Source organism: Gobius niger, assembly GCF_951799975.1.
Source record: "Gobius niger genome assembly, chromosome: 7".
Lineage (NCBI taxonomy): Eukaryota > Metazoa > Chordata > Actinopteri > Gobiiformes > Gobiidae > Gobius > Gobius niger.
In genome coordinates, this window is record NC_136858.1 from 36,229,044 (window position 1) to 36,244,969 (window position 15,926).

A 15,926-nucleotide genomic window follows, 5' to 3' on the forward strand; every position below is an offset into this window, starting at 1 on the left:
CTTTCTTCAGGACCATTTTGGACTCTCAAAGTAAACAAATCCACCAAACCTCCACAAAAACACGGTGAAGACGTACAAAAGTATCCAGAAAAACAACGTGGTTCGCTGAAAAAGGCAAACAATTTACTGAAAAAGGCCAACAATTCAGCTGCACCAGGAGAGAGGGAGGTCACTTCCTGTTTTCACGTCGCCAATCATGCAATCATGCTAATCATGCCAATCATGCTAGCATTCTCTGTTTTTTTATGTGTTTATGGGCTGTTGAACCACTTTCCTCCCCTCCCTGTCTTTGTATCTTTATTTAGTAGAAAACTATATTCATAATTGAGCATTTGTCAAAGTAGTTTTTAAATAATTAGAGAAAGTTTAGATTTTTTCAAAATTGTTTTCCCCCTTAACTGTTTTCAAACATGACCATATATGGGCGATTCCAGAGATGCCGTCTGTATCTATTAGCAGCAATTGTAATAGACCCTTTAATTGTTTGTAAACATTCGGGGCTTAGCTGGAGGCAGGAAGTTAGATTCCTATCTATTTCCATTGGAGCTGTTGTCACGGTAACGATAAACAAATGTTTAATCGTTTTTGGAAATATCAAATAAACATTATTTTATTGTCTCTAATGTCATTTCTCTTGGTCTTGCACCTTAAGCCAAAACAGGACCACATGTTTTAGTTGTAGTTTTACACTTATAATCGCTAATTTTAGTTTAATCTTATTTCCCTTGATCACTTCCTGCCTCCAGATGATGTCACTGATGATGTCAGCAGTTAAAGGGTCTATGGGGATTTTAAAAGTTAAAATACTGGAGTTATTGTTCACATTAAAACACTTGGACACCATAGTGTGTTAGATGAATTTACCAGCAGTTGATTTTTTTCTCCACTTTTTATACAGTGTTTTTAGCTAATGTTAGTCAATGGAAATGCTGCTAACAGCTGCAAAGATGGCGGATCTCCATGGTAACTGAGGAACTCTGGGGTACTTCACACAAAACGACTGAGAATAGTAAGAGCGAACACATTTTATGATTCTGACAAACAGCTGATGTTTTATAACACAAAGATAGGCCTGTGTTTGTTTAGTTTAGTTTATTGGTTTATTTGTGAGCGCGTGGTAAAACGCCTGCGTGTCCCGATTGGTCAACGGTGTCAACAATGTCACAACACCGCTGTGCTAGGCTACTGCTACTACGAAGCCTTCAACTTGGCTACAGTTTTGTCAAATGGAGATAAAAGTTGACAACACGAAGACGCGGGACGTATTTTAGTGGATTTAATAAGAAAAGGAGACGGGCCTCAGCTTCGGAATGGAGGTGGCTGAGGAGACAGCGGAGAAAGCGGAGAGAAGCTAACTGAGAAAGCGGAGGAAGCTAGCTGCTAGCGCCGCCGAGGTGAAGCTGAACAGTCCGTCTCCAAACTCCGTAAGTGCCGCTAAACTCTGTTCGCGGTTGAAATGTAGCTTGAAATGGGGGTTCTCGTGAATTTTTGGTGATATAAAGTTGTGCTGTTTCGTGTGTGTTGCTGTGGCCACGAAATGAGTTTTTTGTGCCGCTGTTTTAACCTCTTAACTCCCACCTGAACGGATCCCATTTTCTCCAGTTTGGCTTTACCCTAATCAAAAAGCATATTGGGACAAAAGCACCAAAATAGCCACAAAAAATGAGAAGAAAACAAGGATGTAAACGCAACAAAAACGTGACAAAAACTCAATCAAAGAGTGACAAAAATTCAACAAAAATGTGACATAAATGCAACAAAAATGTCACAAAAATTGAACAAAAATGTGAGAAAAAATCAACAAAAATGTGACAAAAATTCAAGAAAAATGTGAGAAAAAATAAAAAAAATCAACAAAAATGTGACAAAAATTCAACAAAAATGTGACAAAAATTCAACCAGAGTGACAAAAATTAAACAAAAATGTAACAAATATTCAACAAAAATGTGACAAAAATTCAACAAAAATGTGACAAAAAATCAACAAAAATGTGACAAAAATTCAACAAAAATGTGACAAAAATTCAACAAAAATGTGACAAAACTTCAACAAAAATGTGACAAAAATGAAAATAAATAAATAAAACATACAAAAAGTGACACAACACCGCAACAACGCGAGGAAAAAGCTCAATTTCGTGGGTCTTAGCTTTCAAATGAGGTGTTACACAGCCAAAAGAGGACAGAATGCATTTGGTTTAGTTGGGTGGTAAGAGGTTAACAGAGGAATGAAACGGGTGTCGCTGCTGTGTTTTTCTTTGTTTATTTCACTCTGTCATTGGCCGCTGCTTTCTGTGTGTTGACAGGAAAGAATCCTATACTGTGAATAATGTTGACAATGTTGACGTAATTACGACAAATGAGGTCTTTGAGGCAATAACCAACGTGTCTAATAGCAAAAGTACAGGATTGGGGGGTGTCTCTGATGAGCACCTAAAGTTTGCTAGTGTGAGGCTGGCCCCACTGCTTTCTATCTGTTTTACTGCTTTTCCTGTGCATGGTTTTATACCAGAGTTTATGTTAGTTGTGTTGTTGGTTCCAGTCATGAAAAACAAAACTGGGAACCTTTTGCAGACTACAGATACAGATAATCAGTTTGGATTTGGATGTGTATATATGCTCTTAAAGGCACAATTGCTAAACATAGAAGACAACATTCATCTGTTTGTATGTGCTTTTTGGATGCATCTAAAGTATCTGGCCCTTTTAAAGTGAGCAATGAGGTCAGACGGGGGCTGTTCTGTCCCGTGTTATTTAACCTGTATGTAGACGAACTGTCGACTAAACTCAGAACCTGTAACACTGGCTGTGTCCCTGGAAATACTCTTCTGAATCATCTTTTGTTTGCAGGCGATGTAGTTGTGTTTAGTTCATGTACGGCTGGTTTACAGCAGCTCTTCAATATCTGCTCAACCTGTGATCTGGAACATGACATTAAGTACAACAGTTTGAAGAGTGTGGTTATGATATGTGAAACCAAAGAAGACATGACTTTTCCCACCTTTTTTTTGTAATGATGTTTTGCATGTTGTCAGCAAAGTGCACATCATCACTGAGGACATGTCTGATGATGATGATGTCTATAGACAATGCAGAGTGTTGTATGCCCTGTTGCACAGAGAGAGTAAAGCTGATTTTGATTAAAGCGTACACTCCTTCCTTGTACACGGCTCATCTCTGGACTCATTATCAGAAAGCCGGCATGCTCAGGCTGCAGGTGGCCTATGATGATACTTTGCATGTGCGTCTGAAGAAGCCGAGATGGTCAAGTGCCACAGAAATGTTTGATGCTGCCAGAGTGAACTCTTTACAGGCCGTACTATGAACTTTGATGTACAGCTTTATGTGTAGAGAGAACATGTCTGAAAATGAAGTGATAGTGTCCCTCACAAATATAGTCGTCAATCTGACTTGTGGAGACATTGACATGATTTGTCTTTTTAAAATGCCATCTTAATTGTTTGTCTTGTCTTTTATTTAATTTTTAATGGACTACGAGTCCGGAATAAAGTTGAATTGAATTGACATTGTTCATATTTTGGGAAAATCACCCACGTTTCTCCTGTGCGTCCGAAATCGGGCTTAAAAATCAGACATGTTTGATTTCCTACGACTCTATAGGGCCTTTACATTTGTAATACATTTACCCAGACAGTCACTGACTTCAACACAACATGTCCTTATTTCACATGTTCATTAGTATTTTCGCACTAACACGCACAGTCACTGTTTTCTGTTTTCTCTCCGCTTTCGAATCGCCTCTGACGCAGCATCGATGCCTCATTTTGAGTTAATTTGAACCAGGATTAGAGTGGATATCGAGGCCGTTGACATTTGGCGTATTTCCCCACAGACTCATCCAGCTGCCACTCAGTCACTCACAGCTGTTCACCCCCGAGTCCTGCTGTACATTTACCTTACGCGGCGTCCACACAAGATTTCACGCTTTGTAGGCTCAACATGTACGGAAATGTCTGTCTTTTGGTATGCATTTCATTTCCCAAAACTAAACTATGATACTACACAACTGCTACACATGCCCCTTAATAACAGGTGTTTTTTCCCCTTTGCTGCAATAACTAAAGTCAAGGGTTCACTCTTCTTTGCAGAATTTGTTTCACTCAGCCATATTGGAGAGTGTTGGTGCATGAACTGCCCTTTTTAAGGTCACACCAGCATCTCGATTGGATTTAAGTGCTTGTATGTTTGAGATCCTTGTCCTGCTGCATGACCCAAGAGCGCTTGAACTGTTGATTCTACCTCCTGGAAGTCTGCAGGACCCATTATTCCGTGAAAGGCCCTGTGCCTAATATTGCTGGGTTGCAGAAGAAAAAGTGACCCTGAAAACGGTGAAACGGGTTTATGAACTTGTCCCTGTGAAGATTTGGGATGTTTTCAATGAGCTACAAATGTTGGTAATGAGCTTAGACGTAGGAGCTGCTCGATTATTGAAAATATAATAATCACGATTATTTTGGCCATAATTGAAATCCTGATTATTCAAACGATTATTTGTTGCCTTTAAAACATTTTTTTATCTTTATTGTATGTATTTATTAATCAAAAAACAATGCTGAATATTTTCTGTTTTCTGGACAGTCATGAAAGTAGGGTTGATGAGCAACATCACGATGGAGAGCCACCATCGTGATGCCACGCCCCCTCCTGTCAAAAACACGCACTGGTCTTCTGTGGGCCTTGCAAACCTACAAACTTTGCAGGGATTGCACTGTAAATTAAATCACTGATGTAACTAATATGCGCGCTAGCGTCAGTAGCCTGCCAGAAGCCACGATGTGTTAGCCGTAATTATTAACGTAAAGACGCAGCTGCTCTGTTTCTGACGCGCGGGGCTCTCTCTTTCTCTCTCTCTCTCTCTCTCTCTCTCTCTCTCTCTCTCTCTCTCTCTCTCTCTCTCTCTCTCTCTCTCTCTCTCTCTGCAGCTCAGAGTTTAACACCGCGTGGTTTTGTTGTGCTTTGCTGCGTATTGAAACTTAAACCGTTTTAAAATAACGAGAATAGCTCTCACATCGGAGCTAGCTGAGCGCGCGGACTATTCTCACGAAGGACCGAGAGAGGAAAGAGTGAGGAGAGAGAAAGAGGCGGTGCAGGAGTTAAGAGGTTACGAGCTCACGGACCGGGCGGCGCGTGGAGCGGCTTCAAAAACGTGGCTACGACGCAAACTTCAAAATATTGTCCCGTTCACCCACTGTTTCTTAAACATTACGTTAAAATTGAGCAAATGCAAATAATAAGCTCTGATTTACATTTGTATTACTTTGATAAGAGCCTTGGAGTTCACGCTCTGAATAAGCCGTTCTCCTCTCAGACTTTGCGCACAAGTTTTAACACATTTCTTTTGCAAAAGTCATGTTCCACGACTGTTCAAATCATGTTTAGTTTAGATCCATTTATCCTGCAATCTCACATTTTCCTAACATACATAGTAATATGCAGCATATATATAGGCTATGCAAATGTCTTTAAAAAAAAATGCTTATAATGAGAAATGGACGATATCATCGTCCATCACGATGGTTCACTGTAAACATCGTCAACGCCCAATTAAGGGGACATCGCCCAACCCTACATGAAAGTAAAAATGATTTCAAGTTTGCCTTGATTAAGGAGAGGTCTCAGTTTCACGCCTGCCCCCTGCTGGCCAGCCCTCACACCTGCGCAAGTAAACTGAGCTGCGCTGTTTGTTTTTGAGCCATGGCACATGAAATGCAAAGGGAAAAATAATCCCAGCGGCGTGAAATAATGCAAGTCTGCTTTGCAAAAAAAAAAAGAGTATATATATATTTTATTTCCCGATTATGCTAATTTAATAATCGTTTGGTGTAATAATCGAAATCGTAATCGTAACCCCTTTTTTTCCCCAAAACAATTTTAACACAATTTTTTTTCTCATTTTTCGCCACATTTCCCTCCAAATGATTCCCCATGTTTCACACATTTCCTGTCATGGGAGATATTGTAAATGTGCAGATCTTCCACACATTATTGTTCTGTTTTCTGGTTCAAGACGACACATATTTTAGTGTAGATCTTGGATAAAGCATCGTTCAGATATTGAACGGTACTCAGCCCTATACATTAGAGTGCGGATCGGGCCGTTTTTTTCTGTCCGGCCCTCGTCCGACAGAGCAGTGATCAAATCCGAACCGAGCCCGACAAGCATTAAGATATTTGTGTCCGAGTCCGACCGAGCCCGACACATTTAAAATCACAATATTTCCATAAGCCTAATGACACAGTAGGATACGATATTGTTTGTGTGGAAAAAGTCAGATTTTATCCATCAAAAGGCATTCGGAACGTCAACACAGATGAGCGGAGCACGCACGCACCCACGCACGCACGCACGCACGCACGCACGCAGGCACGCGGAGCAACAGTTTTACCTGTGCGGTCACTACACGTGTTTTCGTTGTCACAGCAGTTCACAACTTCTTAAAAGCTAGCATTACTGCGTGCGCACTGCGCAGTGCATAAGCGGGTTTAAATGCCGCATCTTCTGTTTATTTATTTATTTAGTTTAATGACAAATGAACGCTTGCAATGCATGAAATGAAACAGACCCATTTTATTTTAATTTTTTATTATCGTGCTGATGTGTCCGAGTCCGACCCGAGCCCGAAAATAAGTTCTAAATATTTGTCCGAATCTGACCGAGCCCGTCGGGTTCCGACGGGTCCCGTCGGACGTCGGACGGGTTGCAGCACTCTACTATACATGACCTAATTGGGTGTTTTGTTTAGAAATTTTCATCTTCAAAATCATAAAAAAAAATCCTTCTATGCTGGAGGGCCGGATTTGGCCCCTGGGCCTGCATTAGATCCTTTGCTGTGCCCAATCAGACCTTGGAAGCTCAGCAGGAAGGGCCTGGTCGGTACTTGGATCCAAGAAGCCTGGTAGTGAGTGAGTGGGTGTTCAGGTGGGGGTGTGGTGTCTCTGTCCTGTGGGTGCTCAGTAAAAGTTTATGTGTGTGTGTGTGTGTTAGGGCTGCTCGACTATTGAAAAAATACGATAATACACGATTATTTTTGTCATAATTGAAATCACGATTATTCAAACGATTATTTGTTGCCTTTAAAAAAAAAGTCTTTATTTTATTTATATATTTATTAATAAAAAAAAACTCTGCTGAATATTTTCTGTTTTCTGAACAGTCATAAAAGTACAAATGATTGCAAGTTTGCCTCGATTAAGGAGAGGTCTCTGTCTCACACCTGTCCCCTGCTGGCCAGCCCTCACACCTGCGCAAGTAAACTGAGCAGCGCGGCCTGATGACGTCATCACACAGCGCCGCTTGTTTTTATGTCAGGCAAAAGCACGAGCCGTGGCACGGGAAATGAGAAGGGAAAATAATCCCAGCGCCGTGAAATAATGCAAGTCTGCTTTGCCAGAAAAAAATAAAAAAATAAAAAAAATAATCGAAATCGTAGTCGAATTTTGATTAATTGCACAGCCCTAGTGTGTGTATACAAATTGACTTGATGATAAGAATAATTTAAGTGCAATAAATATAAACAAAATTGCAAAAAGAAATCTGGAAGGGAGTGTATATGCTCAAATTCACCTTATCTTTAGCCTTACATGTTTTGCATTATCCATTTTTTTGTGAAGCGTTTCTGATATTGTACTCATCAATAAACCCACCTTAGAGCTACATTTACGTGCCGCGATTTCTCACACCACTTTCCCCAGTGCGTGCGTAGTGAATCCATCCTCCCAAAGTCAATTTCATTCCCGCTCCTGGCGTGACGTTGCGGTTATATATAAACACGACAGAAGCAGCTTACACGTCTCCTCAGGTCCTAAGTACTATTTGACAGAAGCTTTAGGCGTTTTTTTTCCCCCTGCATCACATTCTGAAAGAAGTAGGTCACACTCATTTTATAAGAACTTTAAGCTATTCTCACTTCCGCCCGCAGACTGCAATGTTTACTCCATCTGTTCAGTGATATTTAGACAAAGTTGCAATAGGATTAGCGACTTCCTGGACTTGGAGCGAACAGTTTAGACACGCATAGTAATTAAAAGACTTCTCAGACTAAATCCTATCATTCCCGTCAGGACTGTTTTGCGTCGCTTTTCTCCCTGTTTTATCGCAGTGACACTTCAGCGAGACCCGGCGGAGGCGGCGTAAGTGAGGCAGGAGAATGTATTGAAATATAAAATGCCGCAATAAAAGGAGACTGAACGGCGGCTCGAGGTCGCTGTCTTGTTAAAATGGAAAAGGATTTGCAGTCTGCAGACACGCACACGCAAATGAGGAGTCGTCAGCAATTACTCACAGCGAGGCAAAAACGCTTTGTGCTAATCTACGAGTGGGACTCAACAGTTTTCGTCTCGGTTTCTCATAATGAATGGAATTAAAGTGACATTTGTAGCTTTCTAGTTGTTTGTCGTCCCTTGCTTTTGTGTTTTTGTTCCAGAGATAGCGACTACCGTAAATTCTCTAATACTGGCCTGTGTTCCATTAGTGGCCGGGTCTCTGACAGGGGCCGGGTTCGTGGCTGGTGGAGACAAAATATAGGCCGGGGCCTTTATTTACATAAGCACATCTGGGACCAGGCCTTTATTGGAACCAGGCCACAATTAGAGACAGGCCTTTACTTCTATTTGAGCAAAACGGACGACCAGGAAAATGAAGAAAAACAAGATTTGTGTCCATTTGCACCTAAAATATTAGGTTCATTTATTAATGAACATTTCAAACCCTCTCCCAGCGGCTGGAACATTGACGCCTTTTATTTTGTCGGGACAACAGGAAGTGTTTCGTTGCTGTTAGCGGAGCTTTGACATCAGTGTCACTGCAGGTTTCTGTTTCGTTTTTACCGCGGACCGGATTATTTGTTGTTATCTCGTGTAAAAGGCGAGTTTAGACGGAGCGTTTGTGTTTGTGATCGATCATGAGACTGACCCGAGAGAAGACGAGACGCTCGCGCTGATGGGAGGAGTTATTTTGAGGCGTGGGACTGACCTGCACACGGAGCAGCTGGACGTGCTTTGAAGACGCGATGGAGACTTTATTAAAACCCTGGAGGGTCACACAACATTTGTTGTTTGCCCTGTTTCCAAATATGGTCACAGGAGGTTTGAAAAGTGGCTAAATCTGTGTCAAAGTTACGCTCGGATCAGCTCCTCCACAGCGTCCCCCTCGGCCCGGGTTCAGTTTGTTACTTCCTGCACGTGAGTTTTCATTTACACCAGTATGAGACAAATTCCTAACATGGGGAATATTTATACTGCTATAGTTTTAAAAGCCCCGGCCTGTTTTAGAGACCGGCTTTAATTTGCCTCCGCCAGCAACGAACCTCAGAGACCCGGCCTCTGTCAGAGACCCGGCCGCTAATGGAATACAGGCCAGAATTAGAGAATTTACGGTCTGCCTTCAGGGAGGAGACTGCGGAATCTGAGGGTCAGTTCCAGTCGACTGAGGAACAGTTTCGTTCACAGGGCCATCGGGAAGCTGAACTCTTGTGTAGAGACGCTGATTACTTCTCTTGACCAGTGATGCAGCGCGCATGGTCCAGGAGAGCTTCTCTGTGATGTGCACACCCAGGAACATGCTGTCTAAGCTGCACACTTTCAACTTCAAAAAATAGACACTTCATCCTCCGTACATGTGCGAATGATTAGTGACGGTAGTGATCGGCAGCCACATTCTGTCAGTGGACTGTAGCGGGCAGTAACTACAGGAGACATCATTGGTCAGAGATGAGCTGTTTGTGTGAGGCTCACGTGGGCGAAGGCGTGAGCGGGTAAAGGCAACTCACTTGTGACATTGATGAGAGAGAGTCATGTCTGGGGAGCTGTAATTGTTATTACCTGCCAGCCATTCATTCATTTATCATTTTCTGCCTGTGTGTTCCTCGGTTTTTATCATCTCATATCCACCCTGTTGTAGCTCTGTGGCTTTTAATAAAGGCTCCATCTTTGGATCTCTGTGCACGTTCATTCATAACGTCCTTTTGTGTCACAAATCTATCTAACATTGGATCCAGCCTCTTCCTTTCAGCTACAACGTTTGTTTTTGATAACAGTAACATCCATCCATCCATCCATCCATCCTTCCTTCCTTCCTTCCTTCCTTCCTTCCTTCCTTCCTTCCTTCCTTCCTTCCTTCCTTCCTTCCTTCCTTCCTTCCTTCCTTTTTTTTCTTTCTTTCTTTCTTTCTTTCTTTCTTTCTTTCTTTCTTTCTTTCTTTCTTTCTTTCTTTCTTTCTTTCTTTTTCTTTCAAAATCCCCTCTGAAAAAATCTTAGTCACTAATATGTCAATAAAATGAAACCATAAAATTGAATCTGGCTCAATTCATTATTTTGATTTCGTTGCCCAAAATTGTTATCACTTTTTTCTAAATTTTTCTAATTTTTTTGTTAAATTTTTGTACATTATTTTTTAATTTTTTTGTACATTTTTCGTCACTTTTTCGTAAATTTTTTCTCACTTTTTTGACATTTTCATCCTTTTTTTCGTCAGTTTTGTTGCTATTTTCACACATTTTTTCCAGAAGCTTTTGGACTGGGGTAAAGCTGGAAAAATATAGGCAATTTTGGCTCTTTCTTTCTTTCTTTCTTTCTTTCTTTCTTTCTTTCTTTCTTTCTTTCCTTCCTTCCTTCCTTCCTTCCTTCCTTCCTTCCTTCCTTCCTTCCTTTCCTTCCTTTCCTTCCTTCCTTCCTTCCTTCCTTCCTTTCTTTCTTTCTTTCTTTCTTTCTTTCTTTCCTTCCTTCCTTCCTTCCTTCCTTCCTTCCTTCCTTCCTTCCTTCCTTCCTTCCTTCCTTCCTTCCTTCCTTCCTTCCTTCCTTCCTTCCTTCCTTCCTTCCTTCCTTCCTTCCGTCCGTCCGTCCGTCCGTCCGTCCGTCCGTCCGTCCGTCCAGCTGTTGGACCCCAACTCACATTGCACCAGCCCCTATGGCTCCTCCTGCAGGTGGTGGGTCCACAGAAGGACGGCCTCATGGTTCTAACCGGGCCTGTTGGTCTCTCATAAGGAGCTCCTGAACCGCTCTTGGTCTGACCCGTCACCTATAGGACCTGTTTACCCTGGGAGACCCTACCAGAAGCACGTAGCCCATAACAACAGAGCCCCCAGGATCACTCAGGCGCTCAAACCCCTCCACCGCATTAAGGTGGCGGCTCCAGGACAGGGATAACGGTAACAAAGCACGTTTATTTATACCACGTACTTCGCACACAAGGAAACTCAATACGCCTAGTAGTCATAGCAACATAATCAATATTACACGTGGAGTGCTTTGGGTATTACAATATTAATGTAGTGCTCTCTTTCAGGATCAGTTTGCTTAATACGCATTTAGCTTTATATAGATTTGTGGCCTCAGTAAATCCCTACAAATAGATGTGTGTCTTCTCGGTGTGCACAAAAGGTATTGACAATATTGAACGTTAGCAATAAATGACCCAGTCCCAGAACTTTTTCAGATTTGACATCCACGTGTCCTGCTAAGGGGCCCCGTGATGACGCTTTCACCCAAATATGGTCTTTTTCCTCCTACGAGACGCTGGAGCGGAAAAGTGGAAGAACGGGCCGAGCATGCGCACTCGCTACAAAACTTCAGGGCTGGTTTTCTCTGAATGAGAGAAGCCGCACTCGGGCAGAGCCTGAGCCCTTATAGAAGCTCCCACAGACTCCACACTTTACAGTCTGAGACCTAACAACATTTTGAAGGTTTTTTCAGAGGGATTTTTTAATATCTAATTCCAAGCCTGATTTATTCAGCTTTGAAACCAAAAAAACAGGCGGAATTTGAGTTTTTACAGATTTTTTCACTGATGATGAGTTTATTGAAAAACTAAACAAAATATCCCAAATCCCCTCGGAAAAAATCTTAGTTACTAAAATGTCAATAAAATAAAACCATAACATTTAATCTGGCTCAATTCATTATTTTGATTTCGTTGCCCAAAATTCCTATCACTTTTTTGTCAATTTTTTGTCAAATTTTTCTAATTTTTTTGTTGAATTTTTGTCCATTTTTGTAATTTTTTTGTACATTTTTTATCACTTTGCTTTTTCCAGAAGCTTTTGGATTAAGGTAAAGCTGGAAAAATATAGGCAATTTTGGCAATTTTTCTTTGTCTTTCTTTCTTTCTTTCTTTCTTTCTTTCTTTCTTTTTCTTTCTTTCAAAATCCCCTCTGAAAAAACCTTAGTTACTAATATGTCAATAAAATGAAACCATAAAATTGAATCTGGCTCGATTCATTATTTTGATTTCGTTGCCCAAAATTCTTATCACTTTTTTCTCAATTTTTCGTCAAATTTTTCTAATTTTTTTGTTACATTTTTGTCAATTTTTGTAATTTTTTTGTACATTTGTTCTCACTTTTTTTTTGACATTTTCATCCTTTTTTTCGTCAGTTTTGTTGCTATTTTCATATATATATATAGGCAATTTTGGCAATTTTTCTTTCTTTCTTTCTTTCTTTCTTTCTTTCTTTCTTTCTTTCTTTCTTTCTTTCTTTCTTTCTTTCTTTCTTTCTTTCTTTCTTTCTTTCTTTCTTTCTTTCTTTCTTTCTTTCAAAATCCCCTCTAATATGTCAATAAAATGAAACCATAAAATTGAATCTGGCTCAATTCACATTTAATTTAATGTTACATTTTTTATCACTTTTTCGTTTTTTTTTTTCTCACTTTTTTGACATTTTCATCCTTTTTTTCGTCAGTTTTGTTGCTATTTTCACACATTTTTTCCAGAAGCTTTTTGGACTGGGGTAAAGCTGGAAAAATATAGGCAATTTTGGCAATTTTAATGCTCAAAATGCCTTATTTCAAATTGATATCTCTACATTTTTTTTTTTTTCCCTATTCACCTGCAGTGTCTCGCCTTGAAGGGACAATACAGAGTTTAAAATGTTAAGTATTTTCCTCCCCCTACATGTTCGAGCCGTGTCCTAATGTGTAGAATGAGCTCAGACCTGTTCACCACAACTGCCTCTGATCACAACAAACAATGTATCAGGGCTTGGGTTCTGTTTCGTGTCTGAGGTTTCTGCTATGACATCTCACCATCTTCACAGTGTAGAGTATGTTCCCGTAGCAGTAGACCATGATGCCCACGGGGACGATGAAGCAGGCGAGGAGGAAGAGGAGGATGAAGGACGCGTCGTTGGGGTCTTTGGAAGCCCAGTCCAGGGAGCAGCCGAGCCGATGGACCTCCAGCGTGTAGCGGTTCCACCCGATCAGCGGCGCCCCCGTCCAGACCAGCGAGTACAGCCATATGTGGCCCACCGCCCGCCACGCCCACGGGAAGTCCACCACCTGCGCGTGCACCACCCGGATGTAGCGCTCATACGCCAGCGCGGCCAGGGTCATGATGGACACGATGCCTGCAGGGCGGGACGGAGGGCAGAGAACATTAGAAACATCGAGGGGCTTCATGGAGGATGATGTGTGAACAAAACACATGACACAAACAGGTATTTCAACTTTGAAAACGTCAGAACAGTGTTAATTTTAGTCAAAGTGATATTTTTGACGACTAAAATTGGACTAAAACTAAATTAAAAGTTTCTCATGAGACTACCGTAAATGCTCTAATATAGGCCGGGGCCTTTATTTACTCAAGGGCATCTGGGACCAGGCCTTTATTGGAACCAGGCCACAATTAGAGACAGGCCTTTATTTATATTTGAGCAAAACGGACGACCAGGAAAACGAAGAAAAAAGAGATTTGTGTCCATTTCCACCTAAAATATTCGGTTCATTTATTAATGAACATTTCAAACCCTCTCCCAGCGGCTGGAACGTTGACGCCTTTTATTTTGTCGGGACAACAGGAAGTGTTTCGTTGCTGTTAGCGGAGCTTTGACATCAGTGTCACTGCAGGTTTCTGTTTCGTTTTTACCGCGGACCGGATTATTTGTTGTTCTCTCGTGTAAAAGGCGAGTTTAGACGGAGCGTTTGTGTTTGTGATCGATCATGAGACTGACCCGAGAGAAGACGAGACGCTCGCGCTGATGGGAGGAGTTATTTTGAGGCGTGGGACTGACCTGCACACGGAGCAGCTGGACGTGCTTTGAAGACGCGATGGAGACTTTATTAAAACCCTGGAGGGTCACACAACATTTGTTGTTTGTCCTGTTTCCAAATATCGTCACAGGAGGTTTGAAAAGTGGCTAAATCTGTGTCAAAGTTACGCTCGGATCAGCTCCTCCGCAGCATCCCCCTCGGCCCGGGTTCCCGTTTGTTTACTTCCTGCACGTGAGTTTTCATTTACACCAGTATGAGACAAATTCCTAACATGGGGAATATTTCTACCGCTATAGTTTCTAATAAAAGCCCCGGCCTGTTTTAGAGACCGGCTTTAATTTGCCTCCGCCAGCTGCGAACCCGGCCTCTGTCGGAGACCCGGCCTCTGTCGGAGACCCGGCCCCTGTCGGAGACCCGGCCCCTGTCGGAGACCCGCCCCTGTCGGAGACCCGGCCTCTGTCGGAGACCCGGCCTCTAATGGAATACAGGCCAGTATTAGAGAATTTACGGTAAAACTATGACTAAAATGTCCAGATATTTTAGTAAATAGGACTAAATAAAAATGAAAGGGAGAGACTAAAATCATCCAAACTTCTATTGACCGTCTGAAAGAGCCTCAGATCATGTAAATTCACTGCCAAATGAACAGCTCTGAGCTTTATTCATGTGGGAGCAGCTCCATTAAGTCGAGGACGTTGATTAAATATGATTATAATGAATATTGTCAATGCAAAGTTGACTAAATTGACATGCAATTTTAGTCGACTACAACTAGACTAAAATTGAAACGTTTTTTTTTTTACTAAATCTCGACTAAAATGAAATTACATTTTAGTCAAAAGACTGAAACTAAAATAAAATATGTTGTCAAAATTACCACTGCGTCAGACTCATCCCAGGCAGCTCAGAAGAAGAGCTGCTTCTTCGTGCACCACCATGTGTTTATGCCTCACAATCTCTATATAGTTAATGTGTGCTCCAGATCGTAGACTTCATTGATCCACTGTCACAGTTGCTCATATAGTCATCTTAGAAACAGAAGATTGAAATGAAAGAATCTGGGATAAATGAAGAAAATATCACACTAATAACTAAATACTGTATCAAGCATGGATTGAACATATTAATCTTGCGGTTTTCACTCATTTAGACTTATTTTCCTTCTCGGACCAAGTTTACTTTGCTTGTTTGATGACATGTCAGAATGGTTCTAAGGTGAAATAAGTGCTATTTCCAGCCAATGTCAGATGAATCAACCTGAAATAAAGACGAAACGCCTTAAAGGGGGGGTATTATGCTAATGGACTTTTTCAAGCTTTACATCATGTTATTATGTCACTCCCTCATTAAAAACATGCCTGAAGTGTTGCCTTGGTACATTCACGTATTTTTGAGTAATCTGTAAAAACTCTGATGGCGGCCATTTTAGGGATAGGTTTGCCTGAGTCCTCCTAGGAACGCCCCCACCTCCTGGAGACGCCTCCGAGCTTTCGTCACGGGGCGTGTCGGAAAGGGTCAGAGGTTCTTAACCTCTTAACTCCCGCCTGAACTGAGAGCATTTTCTCCAGTTCAGCTTTACCCAAATCCTGTAGCCCTGCAGGGAACACCTCATTTGAAAGCTAAGACCTACAAAACTAAATCTATCTTTTTCCTCACATCATCAGATTTTTTTTTATCACTTTTTTTGTTGGGCAGTCATCTCATTTTTGTTAAATTTTCTGGACTTTTTTGTCACTTTTTTGTCAAATTATTCACACTTTTTTGTCAATTTTCCGTCCATTTTTTTTCAATTTTTCGTCAAATTTTTCTCACTTCTTTGTCAAATTTTTGTCCATTTTTGTATTTTTTTGTACATTTTTTCTCACTTTTTTCACATTTTCATCCTTGTTTTCGTCAGTTTTGTTACCATTCTCACACATTTTTTC

The 15,926-nt window shown here is 41.2% G+C and overlaps 1 protein-coding gene across 1 annotated transcript in view; it reads right to left on the reverse strand.

Annotated features, from left to right (window-relative positions):
- The window catches only part of opn3 (opsin 3), a 61,064-nt gene that overhangs the window by 13,426 nt on the left and 31,712 nt on the right, over positions 1 to 15,926 (reverse strand). Inside the window, exon 2 of the mRNA XM_079560598.1 lies at positions 13,039 to 13,358. Coding sequence (XP_079416724.1) covers positions 13,039 to 13,358 — 320 coding nt within the window. The remainder of the gene's footprint in view (positions 1 to 13,038; positions 13,359 to 15,926) is intronic.